We start from the raw sequence: 25,144 nt of genomic DNA, 5'->3' as shown, positions 1-25,144 counted from the left end.
AAAATTATATCTTTATATATTGTGTCCTAAAAATATAAACTAATAATTCTTTTAAATGCATGAGTGTCTTAAATTATGTAGAAATAAGATTTAGAGTTACAAACCAAAGTTACAATAATATTAGCTTTTAGACTAATAACTTGCTTTTTTTCTCTAAATATATTAGTCTCTTAAATCATGTAGAGAAGAAAGAGTACAGTTACAAACCATTGTTACAATAATATTTACTTTTATAATTATTCATCTTCATTGAGATCTTTAATTCTCCATGTGGTTTTGAAGACTGTCTAGTGGCCTTTTATTTCAGTCTTCAGGACTCCCTTGAGCAGCACTTCTTGCAGGGAAGGTCCAGTGGTCACCAACTCCCCTCAGCTTCTCCCCCGCTCCCCAATTTGGCTAAGCATGCATTTTTAAAAAAATCTTTATTGGAGTATAGTTGATTTACAGTGTTCCTCAGCTTTTGTTTATCTGGGAATGTCTTGATTTCTCCCTCACTTTTGAAGGACAGTTTTGCTGGATATAGGATTCTGGGTTGGCAGTTCTTTTTCTTTTAGCACTTTGTCTATACCAGTGCACTGCCTTCTGGCCTTGATAGTTTCTGATGAGAAATCTGCTAATCATTTTGTTGAGGATCACTTGTATGTGGTGATTCACTTCTTTCTTGCTATTTAAGATTCTCTCTTTGTCCTTGTCTTTTGAAAGTTTGGTTATAATGTGTCTTGGTGTGGGTCTCTTTCAGTTCTTACATGGATTTGATTGAGCTTCTTGAATACTTACATTCATGTCCTTCATTAACTTTGGGGGATTTCAGCCATTATTTCTTCAAATAGTCTCTCTGCCCCTTTATCTCTCTCTTCTTCTTCTGGGATTTCCACAATGAGGATACTGGTTCGCTTTTTTGTGTCCTGTGGATCCCTTAGGCCCTTTCAACTTTCTTCAATCTCTTTTCTTTCTCTTTCTCAGCCTCAGTAACTTCCACTGTCCTACCTTCAAGTTCACTAATTCTTTCGTCTGTCTGCTCAAAACTGCCTTGAATCCCTTTAGTGAATTTTTCATTTTGCTCATCATACTTTTCAGCTCTTGAATTTCCTTTGGTTTCTGTTTGGGTTTTCTATTTCTTCAGTCACATTTCCGCTTTGTTCATACATTGTTTTCTTGACTCTCTCCACATCTTTCTGTCTTTGAACATCTTTAATATTTTTCTTTTAAAATCTTTGTCTAGTATATCTGCCATCAGGTCTTTTTCAGGGATAGTTTCTGTTGATTTATATTTTTCCTTTGAATGGACCATACTTTTCTATTGGTTTTTATGCCTTGTTATTTTTTTGTTGAACACAGTACATTTGAATATAATAATGTGGTAACTCCAGAAGTCAAAACCAGGGTTCATTGGGTTTTTGTCATTGCTTTTGTTTACTGTTTTTTTGATTGTGGTAGGCTCTCTCTCTGCTGAGGATCAGCCTGAGGTATAAACTTAATGTTTTCTTATGTCTTTTCTGAGCCTTTCCTTGGTCACCTGCCATCATTTTCTGTTTCTTCATGTACATGCAGTTGTTTTTGAATGTCCTAGTCTTTAATATCTGTCTTCCAAAAGGGGAAAAAGAGAAAAACAAAGGGGGATAAACGGGGCACTCGCCCTTGAAATCCACTTGGTCGGGGAGGGGTTTGCAACAAGTGGGGAGGTGTGACAACAATGGCCACCTGCCTCTTTGGCTGCATCTCTGACATCAGAAGCAGCATCAGAGCACAGATTCCTGATATTGGAGGACAAGGTCCTTTTGGTCCTCCCTGGCTGGCTTCTGCAAGCTGCTCCAGAAACACGTGTATGGCCTCCTGCCATGTGGCTGAGTGGGGGACGGGTAGGTGCTACGTGCTAAGACCTGAAAGTCACCACAATTGCCTGCAGTAACCATCCAGCGCTTTCCCTGGAACTTGCAAGCCTTCACCAGCTCCAGATTCCAAGTTAGTTACATCAGACAGATTCTGTCCCTGCAGTTGTGGTCCAGGTGGGGGCCATTCCCGGTGCTTCTTGCTCCGCCATCATCCCAGAATCCTCTGTGTAAATTCCTGTCTTTTACCCCTATTTTTCACTGCCTTTTCACTGCTTGTTAGCTGAATCCAGCTGGTGGACTTGTTTTTAACACTGTGGATATCTGAAGTACGAGTAATAGAAAAGTTGCTAATTTGCTTTTTTCTTACTTTTCTCTCCTTGAACAGGAAGATAGTGATCCACCCATTCACGAAAGTCTCAGCATAGAAAATACCTTGTGGGCAAGCACTGTTGTTGCATCAGGTGAGAAATAAGCTCTATTTTTAACATGAATTCTCACATATAGGAGATGCTTTGTGTTTTTAAGTGACTCCAAACAAATGTGTGTCAAAGTGCTTTGCACCACAGGGACCTTATTAAACATACACTCCAGTTCAGTGGATGTGGATCAGGCCTGAGAGTCTGCATGTCCGGCAAGCCCAGCGTGAGGCTTGTGCTCAGCACACGGTGAGGAGCTAGGCTGAAGCAGCTAAGGAGGGTGCACCCTTGTGTAGCAAGGCCGGGGGCATTTTGCTAGTTTTGACATCTGTTTCATGACAGACTTGTCAGTGTGCCTTAAAGACAGGTAGCACAGCAGAACCGGGGAAGCAAACAGTGACTTCAGAGGGCTCTGACCACTCCTCATTCATCTAACAGCTGAGGAGGTCGGTGTGGTCGCTTGTCTGTGGGGGAGAGAAGTATTAGATGATACAGGGACATTAGGTAGGTTGGCTTGGGCCTTTAGGGGCCAGGATGAAGGTTCTTTTAAGTAAAATTGGAGTATGTTGGAGTATTTCTAGTGGTTGAACAGGGAGGCCACTTAAATATACATTTTGTAAAGTAAATTTCTCTGAGAGGTGTTGAAAATCTAAGTGATTATCACCTTTTCAGAAAGTGGTTGACCTTGTGGATGGTACCAGGAGGTAGCAGCAGAGAGCGTTAAGGGTGCTGGTGGGATAGGATGCGGGGCAGCACTCAAGGGAGGGCCGTTTGTCTCGGCATGTGTCACCAGTGCTGGCAGCCCTCCCCTGAGAGCACAGTCCTCCTTCTGGGGTTGTGTATGGGATCTCCGCTCCAGACCTGGCACTGGTGATACGGTGTGGGACAGCTTATGGCGAGAAAGAAATGAAGAAAATGAGCCAAAGGGAATTCCCTGGTGGCCTAGTGGTTAGGACCTGGTGCTTTCACTGCCAGGGCCCAGGTTCATTCCCTGGTCGGGGAACTAAGATTCTGTAAGCCGCGTGGTGCAGCCAAAAATAAAAAGAAAGAAAAAGAGAGAAATCATTTGAGCTATGCTAAGTATCTCAGACAAGTGAAGGGTGCCTTGCAAACAAAGAAGTGAAAACCTTACCTGGTCAGGGTCTGGAAGAGGCTTCTCTGAGGAAGAAACACGTGAACTAGATTTTAAACCACACAGACGTGCCTAGGTGAGGTGGGCACTGGGGATATGTGGCGGCCCTGACTTCTCAGCACTGTGTGCAAAGGCCTCATGCTGAGGGGCACAGCAGGCTGAAGACAGTGTTCCGCGGGCCGTGTGCCTGGCATGTGGAGCAGGAGGGGCTCAGATCCACGCAGGACACTTCTGTGTTTGTGTTAAGATGGGGCGTGGCTACACAGAAGTGTCAAGCAGCTCCTAGAGGAGAACGCGTGTCCCCTTTAGAGGACAGGGAATGAACAGAGACAAAGTTTATTTATTTATTTATTTATTGAATTTTTGAATTTTATTTTATTTATTTTTTATACAGCAGGTTCTTATAAGTTATCTATTTTATACATATTAGTGTATACATGTCAATCCCAATCTCCAATTCGTTCCACCACCGTCCCCCCCCCCCCCCCCCCGCCACTTCCCCCCTTGGTGTCCATATATTTGTTCTCTACATCTGTGTCTCTGTTTCTGCCCTGCAAACCAGTTCATCTGTACCATTTTTCTAGGTTCCACATATATGCATTAATATACGATATTTGTTTTTCTCTTTCTGACTTACTTCACTCTGTATGACAGTCTCTAGATCCATCCATGTCTCTACAAATGACCCAGTTTCGTTCCTTTTTATGGCTGAGTAATAGTCCACTGTATATATGTACCACATCTTCTTTATCCATTCGTCTGTCAGTGGGCATTTAGGTTGCTTCCATGACCTGGCTATTGTAAATAGTGCTGCAGTGAACATTGGGGTGCGTGTGTCCTTTTGATTTATGGTTTTCTCTGGGTATATGCCCAGTAATGGGATTGCTGGGTCATATGATAATTCTATTTTTAGTTTTTTAAGGAACCTCCATACTGTTCTCCATAGTGGCTGTATCAATTTACATTCCCACCAACAGTGCAAGAGGGTTCCCTTTTCTCCACACCCTCTCCAGCATTTGTTGTTTGTAGATTTTTTGATGATGGCCATTCTAACTGGTGTGAGGTGATACCTCATTGTAGTTTTGATTTGCATTTCTCTAATAATTAGTGATGTTGAGCAGCTTTTCATGTGCGTCTTGGTCATCTGTATGTTTTCTTTGGAGAAATGTCTATTTAGGTCTTCTGCCCATTTTTGGATTGGGTTGTTTGTTTTTTAGATATTGAGCTACATGAGGTGTTTATATATTTTGGAGATTAATCCTTTGTCTGTTTATTTGTTTGCAAATATTTTCTCCCATTCTGAGAGTTGTCTTTTCATCTTGTTTGTAGTTTCCTTTCCTTTGCAAAAGCTTTTAAGTTTCATTAGGCCCCATTTGTTTATTTTTGTTTTTATTTCCTTTACCCTAGGAGGTGGATCAAAAATAATCTTGCTGTGATTTATGTTAAAGAGTGTTCTTCCTATGTTTCCTCTAAGAGTTTTATAGTGTCTGGTCTTACATTTAGGTCTCTAATCCATTTAAATTTATTTTTGTATATGGTGTTAGGGAGTGTTCTAATTTCATTCTTTTCCATGTAGCTGTCCAGTTTTCCCAGCACTACTTATTGAAGAGACTGTCTTTTCTCCATTGTATATCCTTGCCTCCTTTATCATAGATTAGTTGACCATAGGTGCATGGGTTTATCTCTGGGCTTTCTGTCCTATTCCATTGATCTACATTTCTGTTTTTGTGCCAGTACCATATTGTCTTGATTACTGTCGGTTTGTAGTGTAGTCTGAAGCCAGGGAGTCTGATTCCTCCAGCTACGTTTCTTTCCCTCAAGACTGCTTTGGCTATTCGGGGTCTTTTGTGTCTACATACAAGTTTTAAGAGTTTTTTGTTCTAGTTCTGTAAAAAAATGCCACTGGTAATTTGATAGGGATTGCATTGAATCTGTAGATGGCTTTGGGTAGTATAGTCATTTTCACAGTATTGATTCTTCCAATCCAAGAACATGGTATATCTGTTTGTGTCATCTTTGATTTCTTTCATCAGTGTCTTATAGTTTCTGAGTACAGGTCTTTTACCTCCTTACGTAGGTTTATTCCTAGGTAATTTTATTTTTTTTGTTGCAGTGGTGAATGGGATTGTTTCCTTTATTTCTCTTTGTGATCTTTCATTGCTAGTATATAAGAATGCAAGAGGTTTCTGTGAATTAATTTTGTATCCTGCAACTTTACCAAATTCATTGATTAGCTCTAGTAGTTTTCTGGTGGCATCTTTAGGATTCTCTATGTATAGTATCATGTCATCTGCAAACAGTGACAGTTTCACTTCTTCTTTTCCAATTTGTATTCCTTTTATTTATTTTTCTTCTCTGATTGCCGTGGTTAGGACTTCCAAAACTATGTTGAATAATAGTGGCAAGAGTGGATATCCTTGTCTTGTTCCTGATCTTAGAGGGAATGCTTTCAGTTTTTCATCATTGAGAATGATGTTTGCTGTGGGTTTGTCATATATGGCCTTTATTATGTTGAGGTAGGTTACCTCTATGCCCACTTTCTGGAGAGTTTTTATCATAAATGGGTGTTGAATTTTGTCAAAAGCTTTCTCTGCATCTGTTGAGATGATCATATGGTTTTTCTTCTTCAATTTGTTAATATGGTGTATCACAATGATTGATTTGCATATATTGAAGAATCCTTGCATCCCTGGGATAAATCCCACTTGATCATGGTGTATGATCCTTTTAATGTGTTGTTGGATACTGTTTGCTAGTATTTTGTTGAGGATTTTTGCATCTATATTCATCAGTGATTTTGGTGTGTAATTTTCTTTTTTTGTAGCATCTTTGTCTGGTTTTGGTATCATGGTGATGGTGGCCTCATAGAATGCGTTTGGGAGTGTTCCTTTCTCTGCAGTTTTTTGGAAGAGTTTGAGAAGGATGGGTGTTAGCTCTTCTCTAAATGTTTGATAGAATTCACCTGTCAGGCCATCAGGTCTTGGACTTTTGTTTGTTGGAAGATTTTTAATCACAGTTTCAATTTCATTCCTTGTGATTGGTCTGTTCATATTTTCTATTTCTTCCTGGTTCAGTCTTGGAAGGTTATACCTTTCTAAGAATTTGTCCATTTCTTCCAGGTTGTCCATTTTATTGGCACAGAGTTGCTTGTAGTAGTCTCTTATGATGCTTTGTATTTCTGCGGTGTCTGTTGTAACTTCTCCTTTCTCATTTCTCATTTTATTGATTTGAGTCCTCTCTCTTTTTCTTGATGAGTCTGGCTAATGGTTTATCAATTTTGTTTCTCTTCTCAGAGAACCAGCTTTTAGTTTTCTTGATCTTTGCTATTGTTTTCTTTGTTTCTATTTCATTTATTTCTGCTCTGATCTTTATGATTTCTTTCCTTCTACTAGCTTTGGGTTTTGTTTGTTCTTCTTTCTCTAGTTCCTTTAGGTGTAAGTTTAGATTGTTTGAGATTTTTCTTGTTTCTTGAGACAGGCTTGTATTGCTATAAACTTCCCTCTTAGAACTGCTTTTGCTGCATCCCATAGGCTTTGGATCATTGTGTTTTCATTGTCATTTGTCTCTAGGTATTTTTTGATTTCCTCTTTGATTTCTTCAGTGATCTCTTGGTTATTTAGTAACGTGTTGTTTAGCCTCCATGTGTTTGTGTCTTTTATGTTTTTTTCCCTGTAATTCTTTTCTAATCTCATAGCATTGTGGTAGGAAAAGATGCATGATATGATTTCAGTTTTCTTAAATTCACCAAGGCTTTATTTGTGACCCAAGATGTGATCTGTCCTGGAGAGTGTTCCGTGTGCACTTGGGAAAAAAGTGTAATCTGCTGTTTTTGGATGGAATGTCCTTTAAATATCAACCAAATTTATCTGGTCTATTGTGTCATTTAAAGCTTGTGTTTCCTTACTGATTTTCTGGCTGGATGATCTGTCCGTTGGTGTTACTGAGGTGTTAAAGTCCCCCACTATTATTGTGTTACTGTCGATTTCCTCTTTTAGAGCTGTTAGCAGTTGCCTTATGTATTGAGATGCTCTTATATTGGGTACATATATATTTATGATTGTTATATCTTCTTCTTGGATTGATCCCTTGATCATTATGTAGTGTCCTTCCTTGTCTCTTGTAACATTCTTTATTTTAAAGTTTATTTTATCTGATATGAGTATTGCTACTCCAGCTTTCATTTGATTTCCATTTGCATGGAATATCTTTTTCCATCTCCTCACTTTCAGTCTGTATGTGTCCCTAGGTCTGAAGTGGGTCTCTTGCAGACAGCATATATATGGCTCTTGTTTTTGTATCCATTCAGCAAGCCTGTGTCTTTTGGTTGGAGCATTTAATCCATTCACGTTTAAGGTAATTATCAATATGTATGTTCCTATGACCATTTTCTTAATTGTTTTGTGTTTGTTTTTGTAGGTCCGTTTATTCTCTTGTGTTTCCCACTTAGAGAAGTTCCTTTAGCATTTGTTGTAGGGGTGGTTTGGTGGTGCTGCATTCTCTTAGCTTTTGCTTGTCTGTAAAGCTTTTGATTTCTCCATCAAATCTGAATGAGATCCTTGCTGGGTAGAGTAAGCCTGGTTGTAGATTCTTCCCTTTCATCACTTTAAATATATCGTGCCACTCCCTTCTGGCTTGTAGAGCTTCTGCTAGAAATCAGTTGTTAACCTTATGGGCGTTCCCTTGTATGTTATTTGTCATTTTTCCCTTGTTGCTTTCAATAATTTTTCTTTGTCTTTAATTTTTGTCAGTTTGAGTATTATGTGTCTTGGCGTGTTTCTCCTTGGGTTTATCCTGCCTGGGACTCTCTGCGCCTCCTAGACTTGGGTGGCTAGTTCCTTTCCCATGTTAGGGAAGTTTTCGACTATAATCTCTTCAGATATTTTCTAGGGTCCTTTCTCTCTCTCTTCTCCTTCTGGGACCCCTATAATGCAAATGTTGTTGCGTTTAATGTTGTCCCAGAGGCCTCTTAGGCTGTCTTCTTTTCTTTTCATTCTTTTTTCTTTATTCTGTTCTGTGGCAGTGAATTCTACCATTCTGTCTTCCAGGTCACTTATCCGTTCTTCTGCCTCAGTTATTCTGCTATTTATTCCTTCTAGTGCATTTTTCATTTCAGTTATTGTATTGTTCATCTCTGTTTGTTTGTTCTTTAATTCTTCTAGGTCTTTGTTAAACATTTCTTGCATCTTCTCGATCTTTGTCTCCATTCTTTTTCTGAGGTCCTGGATCATCTTCACTGTCATTATTCTGAATTCTTTTTCTGGAAGGTTGCCTATCTCCACTTCATTTAGTTGTTTTTCTGGAGTTCTATCTTGTTCCTTCATCTGGTACAATGTCCTCTGCCTTTTCATTTTGTGTATCTTTCTGTGAATGTGGTTTTCCTTCCACAGGCTGCAGAATTGTAGTTCTTCTTCAGAGATGAAGTTTTGCACTAGTGTTTTACATCATTAAAAAGCATGATAACAAACATAATTTTAATAGGTGGAGATTCTCTTCAGGTAGTAGATGTTGTTTTTTTGTCATGATGAATTTTTAAAATTTCTTACAATAAAAAGAGAGCAGAAGTAAGTGTAGCACACCGTGGGAGATCTCAGAGGGGGCAGGCCAGTCCTTCTTGAGGCCCAGGTAAGGGGTATGGCTCAGAAGGCCCACCATTGTTAGCAGGGTCATGTCCCCAGGATTTTATTCCAGGGGTGCTGTCCTCCATGGCCTTTGCCCTTCAGCACTTAGCATGTAATAGTTTTTTGGAAAATACTTACAACATACCACATTTACTTACCTGGTCACAGATTTTGCATTTTCTGTATCTAGTTGTATCTAGGTGTTGTATCCTATTTTTTTTCATCATGTTGGTATTTATTCTTTTTAATAAAGGATCAAGATTGAGTTCACTCATAAAGATATTTGAAGATTCTCTTTTTCTTTTTAAATTTATTTCATCTTTTGTTTCCTGTATGTTAGAATGTTGTTACTGATCCCCAGTACTATTGATTTTTGGCCTCTCTTCTCAAAGAGCCAGAAGCAACCCAAGCTGGAGTCTTGAGGTATCCTAGATAATTCACTGTGCACAGTGTTTCTCTCCTCACCTTCATTCTCAGGATGACCTTGGCAAGTGGTAGCTCCTAGTTGTGAACTTCAGCAACACAGACACAAATGTAGGCATCATAACACGTTTGCCACATAGGTAACCCTTTCTTATTCTTCCAGAGATAGAATTCAGTGGCCAGAGTATTGTATCTTCTGAGATAGTATTTAGGTTGTTTAAAACCATCCGTTCCACAAGTTTAAATAAAATGCCTTTAATTTTAAATTTTGTTCAGTCATTTTTAAAATGCAGGTTTTTTCATGTATTTCAAACCTTTTAACACATGCTTAACTCTATTTAAAAGCCTATTTATGTGAGCAATTACTAGACTCTATATATAACCAGACTTCCGTATACTGAGGTATGTTTGAAATACTTTGGATTTCCAGAAGTAATACAAGGGCTGTTTATCTTCTTTACACTTGATTACAAGTTGAGAAGGAAAGACCAGAATTTTTAAAAATCTTATTCTTTAAAAGTTATGTGTCACTACTATATTTAAAATAGGTAACTAATAAGGATAGCACAGAGAACTCTACTCAGTACTCTGTAATGACTTATATGGGAAAAGAATCTAAAAAAGAGTGGGTATATGTAGATGTATATAACTGGTTCACTTTGCTGTACACCTGAAACTAACACAACATCGTAAATCAACTCTACCCCAATACAGATTAAAAAAAAAAAAGTTATGTGTTGATTGAATTCAAGTTGCCTCCTGGTGAAGTGAGCTCAGTCCTTCCTCCCTGGCTGTAGAAACTGAACGCATGGGATCAAGGACTCAAGTTGACACAGACAGTCAGACAGACACAAGGACTGAGGGCACCAGAGAGGGACAAACACAACTTCCCAGGGTGCCATGCTTCTTCCCCTTGTTGGTTCAGAGAACCAGGAAACTTGCCATGTTTCAGTGATTGGTGGATATGGGAGCATTCCGATCTTAAGTTGCCGAGAGCCTGGACGGAAGCATGAGTCCTCTAGAGTCTGCTGGACGTATGTGCCCAGATGGGGGTCCAGGCTGAGCCCCAGAGCAGGACTGCAGGTTCTGTGCGCAGAGACAGGGGTCCAGGGCTGATACTGATGGTGAAAAATGCAGAAAATGAGAGTAAACATTTGGAAAATTTATAAGAATTTGATGAAGGAATTTAATGTTAAGAAAATTGGGACATAAGTTTTGTCAAATTTTTTTTGTTATTTGTTTCTCTTGATAATTTATTGATGTGGTATTTTACAAAAGTAGGCCTTGTGACCAATTAGAAATTTAAAAATAAAACCTGTACCACACATAGTTTGCAAGGCTTCTGCTTTAGAGAAAACTTAGTATCTGGGATCGGCCAGCAGGAGAATCCGTCCCACTCGGGCGTCACTCAAGGGGCCGGACCCAGAGAGCTGTGGTGCAGGGACACAAAAGCAGCATGGAGGCTGAGAGGCAGGACCAGTGGGGGAGCAGGAACACACACCAGCGTGCAGCTCGTGATTCAAAACAGGTGCATGTTGCTGCTTCTCAAGCTTCGGTCTCATGGGGCAGTTGTTGTGGGCTGGGAAGTGGGCGAGGAATCTCGGTTCCTCACTTCCTGCGGTCTTGCTCCTTGATGTACCTGATGCGCCATTTGGAGCCCAGCTCGGTGCAGGTGTCACCAGTCACTCTCTGTGTCCCCTGTTGGTGGAATGGGGGTCCATAGTCACATGGGGCCACTCTGCTTTGAAGAGCACAGTAAATGCAAGCCTCACAGCTTCCCAGGGCACACAATTAAAAAGGGGAAAAAAAGAGCAAACACGTAACCTCTGCAGGTGTCACTGCTGAGCAGTGCGTACCCTGGCATCTTCTGTCTTCCTGGGCGTTCCGTGGAGGAGGCTTTTGGCGGTGTGGTGAGATGGTTGGTGCACAGCTGTCGTTGTTACGTAGACCCGAGATCACCACGGTCACACTTACTCCACGGGTCCTGCCTTAGGACTCGCTAAATTCCACACATTACATTAATATGACGTCGAAGAGTTTTTGCATAATTATTAGGGTTAATTCTGCAGTGGTTGTTGATTTCAGTGAGTATTATGGATATATCATCTTTCTCACCTTAACTGTGTTTCTCACCTTCAAATTTTGTGAAAATTAGAAATACAAATTATGCACAGCAGCAGTTCTAGAGGCGGACTTCCATGGTTTTTAATTTGACATTCCAGAGGTGAATGCCTCTGATCCGAGCCTTTGTAATGTATAGGTCGTTCTAGGGTATTTTACTGTTCTTTTATCTTAAGTTTGATAGACCGCAAAATTATCATTTCTTCTTGACATGTACAATTAGAAAACCAAACTTTCAGGAGACAGGAATAAAAGAGATATAACATATAAATTCAAAATCAAATATTGTCTTTATAATACTTCTCTTACCATTTTCATTGTCTGTGTCCTGAAATGTGGGCAGAGGCTCTTGTACCTGGTTGTCCTGCATCTTTACAGTGGAAGGATGCTCTCAGACTCTTGTTCAGAGAAACTGCCCCCCCCCCTCACCCCGGTACCGTCTTGTTTGGGATCACATGAATTGATCAGTTAGAATGTAAGCTCTCTTAATGTAGCTTCAGTGTTAGAGTTACCATTTTAATAGGCATTAATGAATGAACAGTGTCACGCTTTCTGTTGCCAGTGAAAAGAATATTAGTACATTTTCTAATGTTTTGTGTAGGTAAATTAGTATCACTTAAGAAATCATTTGAGTTTTTCAAAGTTTATTTTTAAAGTTGAGATTAGATTTTCTTGACCTACTGAAATTAAATATGCTGTTGGATAAATCTGTATAAAATCAAATGGTGTCTTAATATTTTCCATCAAAACGATTAATTAGGAAGTGTTACTTCTGTGCATATCCTTCAAGTTTCTCTGTAAGGACCACTTTTGTGTTTTGCAGGTACTGTAATAGGTGTTGTCATTTATACTGGAAAAGAGACTCGAAGTGTAATGAACACATCCAATCCAAAGAACAAGGTAGGCTAGCGTGAGGGCCAGCTGCTCGACTGAGCGCACCTCCTCCTTTCAGGGAGGGAGCGTGTGTAGTTCCGAGTGGCTCGTTTGTGAGACTGGGTTTCACAATGTTGGTGATTCAGGGATATGGATTCTCTGTGTTTGTAAAACAGCATGCTTGTGTAGAAGAAGTTTCAAAACTATTTTTTCTTGGTTAATCAGAGTTTTGTATGTCTCTTAAATTTTCATTGTTGTATATATAATTTGCCCATAATTTAACAGTTAATTGTGGGTCTTTTAATTTCTCCTCAATCTATTTATTTTATAATTTGCACTCTATTTTTATGTTGATGGTTCTTTTTTAAAATAAAGGAATCTATATTAATGTTTTTATGGTATGTAATTTGATAGTGTTTTATTGTTAAACCAGTTTTATTTATTTCCATTTCAGAAGAAGCATATTGAAAACCAGATTTTAGTTTTTAGACTGCTTGATTATATTCCTAAATTAATTATATTCCTTTTATAGTCCTAAAATTGTTATTTATGCAGCCATCATGTGTATAAGTTAAATCATAACAAAAAGTTAGTTTGAATTCTCAGTAGTTACGATTTGAATAACACATTTTGTATCAAGTCATAATATGTGTTAATATCTACTGAATGAGAAGCTCTTTCTAACTGTGCATTTTACTTACTTTTCTTTGAAATATAATTTGTGTGTATCTAAGTAGAACAAAAAAATCCTCTCATAGAGTCACACCTTGCTTTGTGAGTAATTCATAGGAGAGGTGGTCTTCTGCAGGAAATTTTATAACAGAGCAATAGAAATGAAATAATTCTTTGAAAAGATATCTTTTAGGACAAGATGTGTTTCATTTTTTCAGCTAAATACTATTTTAAACAATAGTTCACCCTTCAAAAACCAGGAAAGCATCCCTGATGCTGTGAATGCCTGGACCCGCCTGCAGTGCAGCTGACTGTGTCTCCTGTCTGGGGGGCGTCCCCACCCGCCTCCCAGGGCTGCAGTTGATGACATTTTGTATTCCTGTATCTGTTAGGGCTCCAGATGTCTGTGGGTGACATGTTTACAGCAGTCAAAGAAAAATGTTGTGTTACTATTATTTTAGTATAAATTCTGATTTTGATAATGGGGGGAAAAAATCTGTCGATTTATATATATATATATATATATATATATATATATATATATATAAAACTTGGCTTTAATTTGAGTAAATCAAATATACCCAAGTCAGTAATTCTACAATAGAGTTAAATTATTTAAAAATAAATTACTAAGCTAATGACAAGAGTTAGAATCACACACATAGTTATATGTGTTTTCTGGCAAGTATGGTGTTTTCTTTAGTAAGCAAAACTTGGACGTCTAGTAACACATATATGATTTCTGGGGGTTTTTCCTTAATCATTTTACTTTTACATTTATGATGGTATTTGAGGGTAAATTTAATTTTAAATATTAAGTTTAAAATCTGAAAACTTTGTAATCCAGCTTCTTTTCTTGTTCCCCCTTACCCCTCAGTGCCACTTACTTCCTGTCACTTTCTCACCGTCTGTCTACACACAGCCACTTCTTTCCTCGGGGCACCTTCGGTTTTGGCTCTCGTGCTTGTTGCCTCGGGTGTTGATGCAGAGTTATTTAGGTGACCTTTTCCAGGTTTCTGACTGCAGGGAAGAACTCTGGCCCTGGAGGTTGACCAGCCTGGGTTAGAGTTGGGGTGTTGCATCGACCAGCTCTTTGACTCTGGGCAAGCAGCTTAATTCTGTGACTTACTACTCAGTAAATGCTACCTATCACTGTTACCTTTCTACAAAGTGAAATATGAATGAGTGCCGTAGTTTTTCAACCCAACCCTCGTTGTCAGTCAAGACGCACTCCCTGAGTAGCTCCCAGGCCCGGAGCTGGGTTCCGAGCTGCCCGCCTTTCGGGCCCTCAGCTCTGCCCTCCCCCCTCTCCTCTGCCCTCCCCCTTCAGCTCTGCCCTCCCCCCTCTCCTCTGCCCTCCCCCCTCTCCTCTGCCCTCCCCCCTCTCCTCTCCGCCACTCCTCTTCCTTCTCGTCCTCTCAGCCTCCCCTCCGCCTGCCCGATTTGTTTCCTTGGCGTGAGCAAGATCCCTCTTACCACAGGAAGAGCTCCATTGGCGTTTTGCAGAATTGGGCTCGGATCCTCGCTCTGCCGCCTGACAGCCTCGCGCGGGGAGCAAACGTGCTCCTTCTGGGGCCGCACCTTTCTGGGGCTCGATCAACGTTTGCCGCTCCCCTTCTGGGTGAAAGCCCTAGGGAAGCTGTCACACAGGCAGGCGCTGACACTGATCTGAGCGCTTTATGTCCATCGTGTCGTGAGTCTGCCTGGTGGCCCCCAGAGGAGACAAGCCGGCTGGGTTTAGAGCAGGGCGACCGCAGTTCAGGGGACAGCCTCACCTGCAGGGGCTGCCGCTGCCTAATGGCGCTGTGGGTGGCAGAGCTCCAGCTTGAAAACGTTTTTGTACATCAAGGAATCATCTTAGGAGAGAAATAAAATCTCTCAGTGCGCCTATGTCATTACATCTTTCTAAGTGTTAAATGTCGGATTTATAAGAATAAAATTCAGGAAAAGGTTGCAGGCATGCTACAGTGGGCAAAAAGCAGCAGGTGTAATTTATCTAGGGCAAGTATTGATAGATGCTGAAAGAAAAGAATGCGTGATGTTTGAATCCTAAACAGAGAGGGAAGACAGAAATTATGTTCACTGTTTGTAAGACGTTATTATCTGCAGACTACATCTCAGTGTTCTTCTGTAGCTTACTAAACCAGCAAACTTCTGGATTTCACAGAAGCCTAGTGGAAACAAAAAGCAAACATTTAAAATGCTTTGAATCATTTGCCTGAGTTTCATTGGATTTCTTTGGGGAAGCCACACTGTTCCTAACCCTCCACTCCGAGCGCTGCCCTGTGCGTGGAATGCCTGTGGGGATAGAGTGTCAGGTGAAACGGCCCTGGAAGCACAGGGGCGCGCGCGCCAGAGGTCCCTTCTCTCCTCGTGTGCACGTCTGCGATGGGAGCAGGCGCTCCGCTCGGCATCGCCCCTCGGGGGCCCCCCCTGGAAACGCGCCTCGGTGACCTCGGGGATGAGAAGAAACTGGCCTGGCAGGTTACACACGCCTCCCCGCTCGGCCGGTCGGTGGTGTGGGCGTGTTTCCTTGGCCAGAGCACTTGAATGGCTTCACCGAAGTTGGAGGAATTAGGGACGTACAGTCGTACCCCAACCGTGGAGGAGGGAGAATTGGGGATGTTTAATGACAAGCACTGCTGACCACCCGCAGTGTGCTTATGGGCGAGAGTTTCCAGCCTTTCACAGAGAGTTAAAAAACAAGGAGGAACCTCGTAGAGCCCTAGAAGTGCCAGCAGCTAGGGTGAAGCAGGGAAGGGTAGCCAGGAAGGAAGGCTGAGAGGACAGCACTCGTGGAGTGGCCGGCAGTCCGCAGCGGGCCGTGTGGCGGAGGCCCCGGCGGTGAAGAACTGAAGGGTCCGCGGACTAAGCACATAGAAGTCGTGGTGAAGTGAAAAGCTCGGGTGGAGGGCAGATGCAGGGGCAGGTAGAAGACTCTGAAGGAGGACTCTCGGGCCAGGGCTGAGCAGGGAAGGCCGGGCACGCTTTTAGGCAGGGCCCACAGCACCAGAGAAGCCATGGTGGTAAGAACTGACTGATGCTACCCTGGGGAAAGGATTGTATTGATTTTGTTTCTGGTGAGAAAATCAATATCACAGAACTATTGATGCTTCCAGTAAAAGAAGAGAGGGTCTTAGTTTATAAAGAGGAAAAATATTCTTATAAGTTTCATAGGCATCTATAATAGTAACTTAAATATATAAATGCAAAACTACTTAAAAGGAAAATTATATACCGTTATATGGAGAACAGCTACCATAGAAAATATGACGTGGCTTCTTTGATTTTGCAGAAAATATTTACACTCACAGACATAGAAAACTTACGGTTACCAAGAGGAACGAGGGGAGGGGAAGGATAAAGGAGTTTGGGATTGACATACATACACTACTGTGTATAAAATAGAGAACCAACAAGGACCTACTGTATCGCACAGGGGGGCTATACTCAATATTTTGTAATAACCTATAAGGGAAAAGAACCTGAAAAAGAATGGATACATGTGTATAACTGAATCACTGTGCTGTACACCTAAAACTAACACGAAATTGTAAATCAACTATACTTCAAAAAATAAATAAAAATAAGAATAAAGAAAGAAAAGATTTACAGTCATCTGTTAATCAGCCAGTATCTCCCTTTCTCCCCCCCCCACCCCCGCTCTTACTCCATATTTCATTATCGTGTATACAGGAGCATCATGCAAATTTGTAAATTGCTGTAAGTTACTAGGATGAAAAACGCTACAGTTAAAGCAGTGCTAATTTACGGGAAAAAAAGTTAGTGATAATAACAATAATTGATTTAGTGAAATTGATGCAGAACATGGTAAGAATTTGAGACAGTTCCTAAAAGCATTGAGAAAGATTATAGCCTAACAATTCAGGCTCATAAATTATTGGGCAGGGTTAGGGACCCAGCTGAATCTTAAATGTATCGTGGAGCCAGTAACGAGTGTGTGGCTTTCTCAGGCTGCCGTTCAGGAGCCCCCAGGCAGAGGTGAGGAAATGGCTGGTCTAACGTTTCAGGTTGTGGGGTGGGAGGGTCAGAGGAACTGGCCACAGATGCCCCGGGCAGCGTGCGGAGACACAGGGGCCCTGCAGGTGATGCCCCTGGACTTCACAGCGCTCTGAGTGCCCACGCCCGCGCGCAGGGCCCCCTTCCCCCGTCCCACGCGCAAGTTCGCATCTTCGGTGGCGGCTGTTCTGAAGAGCCGTGTCCCTCTGGCATTGCCACGGCCACCTCTGCTGCCGTAGGAACGTGAGCGTCACTTCCCGTGGAGGTTAGGGCTTCTTGTGGACCAGCCTGGGCACCTTGTGAAATGTCGTCCTGGGGTGGAGCAGATGGACGTTAGATAAGTTGACCAGTTTGCACTGGTGGTTTCATAAAATGTATCTTAAAACTTACCTACTTGGCTAGTGTCTGAAGCCTTTTTTGGGCCACTCTCCTTTTTGTCATCATTTTGTCCATCTTGCTCTTCTCTAGCTGCTTTTTAAAAGACAACTTCAGACAGAAAAGTAAGGAGAAAAGTATGATCACTCACATACCCTGAACCAGGTTTAACACAAGTTCCCTACTAGTTTCATCTTTTTCTGTGGTTACAGATGTCATGCCACTTTACCCCAAGTGCGCATTCTTAAACAATAGCAAGTCCAGCACTTTCTGTAGCTGTGCCTCAGCCTCCTGTCTTACTCTGTGGCTCCTGACCTGCACAGCCCAGCTGAGCGGCCCTGGGTTGGCGACATCAGCTTCACATCCAGGGCACTGATTCGGCCCCCTAGAGTCCCTCCCCTCAGACTTCCCGAATCCAAACCTCTGGGGGCTCTGACACACACTAGAGACTGAAAGCGACCGGCCCCTCAGTGGACACCGCAGTGGGAGATACACAGAGAATCCTGCAAAATTAATCACATTGTAACTGAATTCTGTGACTGTGACAGACGTCCCACTTGAATTCATCCTTTTAGAATGGCCTTGAAGTTTGTTCTGGAAATCCAACTTGCTAATTTTATGTAATCAGCATATACAATTTTACCCTTATTACAGGAGCTTATTAGAATACTTTTTAAAATGTAGCATGAAAAAAAAAATGTAGCATGTTTTATCCAGACATGGAGATTAGGAATAAATCCTAAAATGTTGTTAGGTAGAAGAAAGTTCTAAAGTGTTGAGAAATTCCTAAAGCTCCTTCTCAGGGTTAGAATGTGCCCCTCATAGTGTTCACTGAGGCAGATGTAAAGCAGGGATTGGGGTCTACTCAGAGTTTGAAAATTGTATATTAAAACTTTGAACAGATCAAAAGTTTTTATTACTCAGCCATTACTTTTACAGTAATATTTGGTGAAAGTTTAACTTATAAGGACTACAACTTGAGTAATGGGTTGTTTTATAAAACCTAGCTTTGGATATATTTAATAAGATGATACTTGATTACATTTAAGAGGGAAAAAATTCTTACAGGAGGTTAAGAAAAACCAATTGTGACAGGTTGCCATTTTCACGCCATTCGTAATAATAAGTTGCTCAGAGCAAGAACAGCAAGGATGAAATGATAATAGCAAGTGCTTCCAGCAGTTACTGTAATCCCTTGGGCATATTGATTTGTGTTTCTAATAAAAAAGAAGCTTTCAAATGTCTCATTGACAGACAGACAGGTGATACGTGCCATTATGTGAATTAGAGCCGCTTCTTGTTACCTGAATGGTTGTAAAGGCATTTTCAGATAATAGAGCAAAATAGAATCAGCTATGGTGTACTTTGCAAGTTGAAATATCAAGGCTGTTTAGAGAATAGCTCTTTTATTTTAAAAAGGGCAGTTTATTAATATTTTAAAAGTCGTGTTGATTTATATTAAAATTTTACAGTAGAAAGATGTATTATTCTCTCTTCTTGTGGTTGCATACCATCATAGCACCCCTTAATTTTTTTAATAGTTGCCTTCTTGAGTAATAAAGTATTTTTGGATTTAAATACTTGTTTAAAAATGGGATCATGTGGTTCACAAGAGACTATCTGTTGTGGAATATGGTCTTACAGTCAATCTACATAGATAGACTTCGGAATGCTTTTTTGATAACTGTTATTAATATTAACAAATCATAGTGTTTCAAAGCCTCACCAGGAAGAGATTAACTAGGGAAACAAGCCCCCAATAAAGTCATTCAGTGGCGTGTAGACAAGGCCCAGCGTGGCTCTCGGGGTTGTGACAGCACACACGCCGCCTCACTGCACTTGTTCAGCCGTACACTTTGATATTACAGCTGCTCAGTTAAAAGTTGTGTTTCTTCATCAGCAGTGTGAATATAAATAAACTTACAACTTCAGGAAAGCAATAAAGAGGCAAGATGCTGAATGGAGAAGCAGTCCTAATGATAATGTCTGGGACATGATGCTCTATCAGAGTACATAGCAAATAACTCAACCGGAAAACTTGGATTCAGTCCCTCATTCCTTTTAAATATGAATTTGATTGTAAAGCAGGTGTTCTAAATAGGAAACACAGCATATTTGTTATTTAAAGTAAATACTTTGTATCACTAAAAAGACTTAGTTTTACATAAATTTCTGAATGAGAAGGGCTTACTCATCACTTGTATATACAATAAGAACTAATTGATTGTATTTCATCATTTCTGAGCAGTACAGCTAAATTCCCTATAATCAAATTCTTAACAGAGAAGTATAACTTATTCAAGAAGCAAATAAGTATTTTGCCTTTGTTTTTTGAAATCTTTGATTCCTTATCCTGAGGCCATAATAACTGTTAGAAATTAGTGGAACTTGTGATGACTTATTTTTCATGACGTTTCCACCTTAATTTATATATGCTCACAAAACTAAGTATTTATTACTCCCAGGAAGCATTTTTGACGAAAGCCTTTCTGAATGGGTGAGAATATGGTCTGAAGTATCTAGTGAGATTGAAAATGAGCAGCTTTCAGAACTTCTGTATGAACTAGAGTGGATGGATGATTATGCTGTGAACGAAGACAGAAGAGGAGGATCATGAGATTTTCCTGTTGTTTTCAGATTCTCTCAGTAAATGTCGCCTTCCCAGGCGGGCTGCGAGCCACCAGGCCGTGGTGGGTACGCATGGTGTCGACGTCCTAGGTTATTATGCAGAGCGGGTCCCTTCATGGTCACCGTGAAGAGAAACAGGTCGTGTGCATGGCCGGGGTTCAGAAGCAGACTTGGGGAAAACGCCAAGCCAGAGGTCAGCTGGAAGGGAAGGTCGCTCCGTTTTCTTGCTGTGCCCTGGGAAGGCCTGGGATGGGCAGGACTCTTTGGCCCCCATTGTGGTTCCTCCTTGAGAGAGAAGCTGGTCAGGGGAAAACCAACGTCACTGCACCTGGCAGGCCGTGCGGGGTGCTTTTTCTTGGGGCTGCCGCCGGTGAGGACACCAGTGGGGGTGTGGGAGGCTGAGTTCAAGGCCACCCCTTCCCCGCCCGCCTGCTGGCTCCTTGGGCCGGGAGCCCCCAGCCCGCGGCCCGCCGCCTGTGGCCACGGCGACACTGGTCTGGTGCCCTCTCCGAAGTCAGGCCCGGGACCGGCACCCTTTCATTGTCGTGGCACCAGTTGGTGTCTCAGCCTCCGGCACGGTGATGGCACATGTGTTGAATGATCACGTTACTTTTCTTAGGAGTAGTTCATGGTTTTTTTCCCTCCATAGTTACCTTTTTCTAAGCAGTAATTTAAAAAGAAGTATATTCCTCAGAAACAAATCTTAACACATCTGGTTTCAACTTAGTTGTCTTTTCATACGTCTGAAAATATATTCTGGATACTATTTTTTTTTTTAATTTGATTTGTTGACAATTAGAGTAGCAACTGGACCAAACTTTCTTTTTTAAAACCTCATTAACTAAAACATGTATATGATACATTCAACATGAAATTAAATAGCTTTCTTTTCCCCTGTGTAATTAGCATTGTCAGCTAATAATTACCTTTTGCAAAACTTTAAAATATATCATGTGAGTTTGAGTTTTCCCACTATAATAAGCTGTTAACTGCATGAGATTTCTTTTTGAGGGACAGTTATCCATATCAAACATTTCTGAAAGGCTTGTTTTTTGTTTGTTTATTTTTTAAAGTTTTTATTGGAGTATAGTTGATTTACAATGTTGTGTTAGTTTCAGTTGTACAGCGAAGTGAACCAGTTATACATATACATATATCCACTCTTTTAGATTCTTTTCCCATATAGGCGATTACAGAGTATTGAGTAGAGTTCCTTGTGCGATACGGTAGGTCCTTACTAGTTATCTATTTTATATATAGTAGTGTGTATGTGTGTCAATCCCAATCTCCCAATTTATCCCTCTGCCAACTTTCCTCCCTGGTAACCATAAGTTTGTTTTCTACATCTGTGACTCTATTTCTGGTTTGTAAATAAGTTCATTTGTACCCTTTTTTTAGATTCCACATATAAGCGGTATCATAGGATATTTGTCTTTCTCTGACTTACTTTATTCACTCAGTATGGGTTCTTTTTAAACTGCTTAATACCATCAGAATCAAATATTTTTTTGAAGCCTTGAAGTAAGAATGAAATTTTTTGAGCTCTGTTATTTGAACACAGAACACAAAACTTCTATGGGATAAATTACCACAGTGTAATAAATGTTAATTTATCTATGGGATAAATTAATTACAATGTAAATTGGTGTGCCAGTGTATTTTCAAGAGACAATAGGAAAACGAGCCCAAAACATATTAGTGAAGGTTAATTAGCCCCCTCCACCAGTGAGCAGAGCCTTCTAATTAGAAGGCGTCAGTAAAATATATTAGTTGAAATAGTTGCTGTTTAATATTTTTAAATTGTGGGGTGGTGGTGACATCTCTGGAAGAGCTCTGGATGGGGCAGACGGGGCAGTGTCCCTCCCAGTGTGCCCTCCAGGTGTGCCCCTCCTGCTGTGCCTCTGTACCTGCGAGGCTTGCGGCACCGCCGTGTGGAGAGCATTGAAAGCAGGGGAGGTGCGGAAGGAATTTGGTCTGGCGGGGATGCTGGAAATCCGTTCGGTGCTTCTAACAGCTCCGTCCTGTTAGCTAGCAGTGCTAGGTGTTGTGTGAGCTGTCTTAAATCAGGTTAGTTCATGAGGGTGGGTTCGTTCAGTAGACTGGAGTGAGCGAGCTGTTTTGCTTGGTTGATCAGAATTTGTGCTAAAACGAGGCCTCGGAAGACCAGTGTCCGTCCTGCTGAAGGCTCTCAGTAGTCAAGGTTTGTGGAGTGACTTTTCATTTCTGGAGGAGGAGGGAGTGCTGGGAATATTTGTTTTGACAATGAAAGGCCAGATAGGTGACTGTCATGAGATGCTGATGGTGCAGCAGAGGAGATGGGTACCACCTGGGCCACCTGAGCCGCTTCTGCTTCCCTTGAAACTTCTAGATTTCTGAGCAAGCAAACGAAACACGGTTACAGACAGACTGTAACTAAACAGTGCTTTTTGATTCTTATTCTTATTTTTTGAAGCACATTTAGTTTACAAAATTTTATGCTTTCAAAACAGATAAAGAAGAGGAATTATTTACATGAAAAGTTATGAATTTATTAAACGGTTGCACCCTAACACTCTAAGGATTTTAAATTCTGGTTTTGGAGGGGGAGGTGAGAAGGAAGGATTTATTACTTGCAGCAAGTAAGGAGAACGCCGGGGATCTTCCCCAAAGCAGCGTCTTGGATTGAAAATTCTCGAAGTCCTGTAACACACACAGTCTTTGTGTGTTTTATACAGACACACAAACATGTTTGTTCCCGGAACTTTGAAAATGCAATTAGTGCCAGGTTGCCAGTTCCTTTTTTTGTAGTGGTCTCTTCGGCAGGAGATGAGGTAAATGTAAAACGGCGCCGTTTATCTGGAGCCGCCGGCTCGCCGCCCTGGCTCCGGCCGCCCCCGCTGGAGGGGGGTCGGGGGGGCGCCGGCCGCGGGGCTTCGGGGCCGCTGTGCGCCGACTGCGCGTGCGCACCCTCCCTGGCGGCCGGCCTCCGCTCCGCGGGACCCGCGTGCGGGCAGGCGGGTCCCTGGCCCTCCGAGCCTTGCCTGGGATGCCGCCTCCGTCAGGACCCTCCCTCAGCCTGGCTGACTGGTTTCCCGCAGTCGGAGGAGGGCGCCCCCGTCCCGCGTGCCCCCATCACGGTCCGCGCTTCTCCCGTTACGGCACGCAGGGGTCACCGTCCCTCAGACCCCTCTCCTCCCTCCTCCCTCCTCCCCGCGGCCTGCGCCCCTCTGTGCTCTGCGCACCCAGCGCCGCATTTATGCGACAGACGGGCCAAGGCTCGTCCCCTGCCTGGGCTGTCGCTCTGGTGGCAAACACCGGACCTCCCGGCTCAGCTGCTGAGGCAGCGGGTGAGCCTGACTTGGTGTGGGCCGCCGGCCGGATCTGCTGTTGCTTGGACATTAGGAATAAACACTGTCTTTAAAGAGATTGTAATCGAAAGCGGGAATCTCTCATAGAGACATTTGTCTTCTGCCCCTTTCCCTACACTTTGTACATGGTAAACCCTTAATAAATAATGACTTGCTTTAGGTGGGACTTGCTGTCCTGGCATTAAGGATAGTTTTTTTTAAATGTTCCAAATTAAGTGACTTCAGAGTGAACGAACAGATTTAGGAAGCTAGGGCTAGAAGTCAGACTTACGTCTTCTAGCTAGAAGTCATAGCTAGCTTTCTGTTCACTTCGCTGTTAATACTGATGTGAAAGAGAAAGCTTTTTCTTCACTGCAGTGATGTTGACAGCTGATGCTGTGTTACGTGCAGCCGTGTGACTGCAGTATGGACACCCCCCCAGGGGCACAGAGTGAAGGCGTAAAAATAAGACAGAAAAAAAGACAGATTTAACATCGCTACATACAGTTCATTAACCTGTGGAGATGAGCAACTTGTGCACCATACGATCCAGAGAAGGATTTGTTTCGTTTTGGATGAATATTTAGTCATTTGAGCAACAATTTTCTTAAAGTCAATAATTTGTTTTTTTATTACAATTACAAAAATTGTTTCATAGCCTTAAGATACAGACATGGTCTGACACACACAATATAGAGAACAGAATTTTCACAATAGATCAATTTAATGTTTCTAATTCCAAACAATATAAAGAAAAATGACTCCTTCCGTGGTTTAATTTCAATCTAAGATGATGCCTTTGCCCCATACTTGAGGTGAATGTGGTGCCACTGCAGCAGCCTCGTTTCAGAGGGTAAGTGCGTGCCCTTCGCCCTGTGAGCAGTCAGCTCAGGTCACTGAGGCATGTGCTCTAGATTCAAGAAGGAAATCAGACTGAAGTGTCCTTACAGTCTCGAATTAGTAATCAGTCCTTACTCAAGATATGCTCTTAAATCTTGGCTTTCTGGATTAAGAATCATAACAATTTTAAAGGTAATTTATGGTTCCTAATTAAATAAAATAAAAATACATAGGTTCTGGACATTTTAAAGTATCATGTCATTTGCACAGTTTCATTCAGTACACATTTTAAGTCATTGTAAGGATGTGTAACATGCTAGGTTGTAATTGCACATTCTCTTTTGTTTTAACGCTGAGTTAGTACATTAAAGACAAAGCAGGGCGCCCAAGATCCACATCTCTATAAAGTAGGAGTAACGTCAGGAAAGACATTTCGTATGTAAGATTTAAGAGTGACTAAAGGGTCATTGAATTATTTTCCCCCTAAAATGACTATAATTAGTTCAAAAAGTACAACAATGTTCAGCTTGTTATTTTGTTAATGCTACAGTGTTAGTTTTTCAGATTAAAATGTGAGTTGCTTGGCCATCCTTTTGTCACCCCAGGAAGGCAGGGTCCTCCCCTTGCTGGTCCAGCCCGCTTCTGTCCACTGTCTGACCTGAGTTTCTCTGTTCGTTCTAGTTGTTGTATGCTGGTCCAGCTAGTTGCTGCTGTTACTAGTTAATGTAAAGTTGCTTCTTTCTGTTTATCCTCTTTTGATGTCAATTTACCGTATAAGTGGTGTTTCACACTGACAAGTGGAGTGTAAACTCTCTGCGGGCCACTTAGTGGGTGCCTTCTCTCCTGAATGCCCTGCAGTGCTGATGAG

The 25,144-nt window shown here is 41.6% G+C and overlaps 1 protein-coding gene across 12 annotated transcripts in view; it reads left to right on the top strand.

The window, feature by feature from the left end:
• ATP9B (ATPase phospholipid transporting 9B (putative)) overlaps positions 1-25,144 on the top strand; it is a 225,459-nt gene that overhangs the window by 98,824 nt on the left and 101,491 nt on the right. For 11 of the 12 annotated variants that reach the window (XM_082418507.1, XM_082418499.1, XM_082418501.1 and 8 more), the window contains 2 exons: positions 2,218-2,293; positions 12,366-12,442. The exons of the other annotated variant lie outside the window; for it this stretch is intronic. In XM_082418507.1, the coding sequence (XP_082274633.1) occupies positions 2,218-2,293; positions 12,366-12,442 (153 nt within the window). The remainder of the gene's footprint in view (positions 1-2,217; positions 2,294-12,365; positions 12,443-25,144) is intronic. 12 annotated transcript variants of the gene reach the window in all.

Source organism: Balaenoptera physalus (genome assembly GCF_965194825.1).
Source record: "Balaenoptera physalus genome assembly, chromosome: 12".
Taxonomy (NCBI): domain Eukaryota; kingdom Metazoa; phylum Chordata; class Mammalia; order Artiodactyla; family Balaenopteridae; genus Balaenoptera; species Balaenoptera physalus.
The sequence above is the reverse complement of the archived record's forward strand: the minus strand, read 5'-3'. Positions and strand labels throughout refer to the sequence as shown.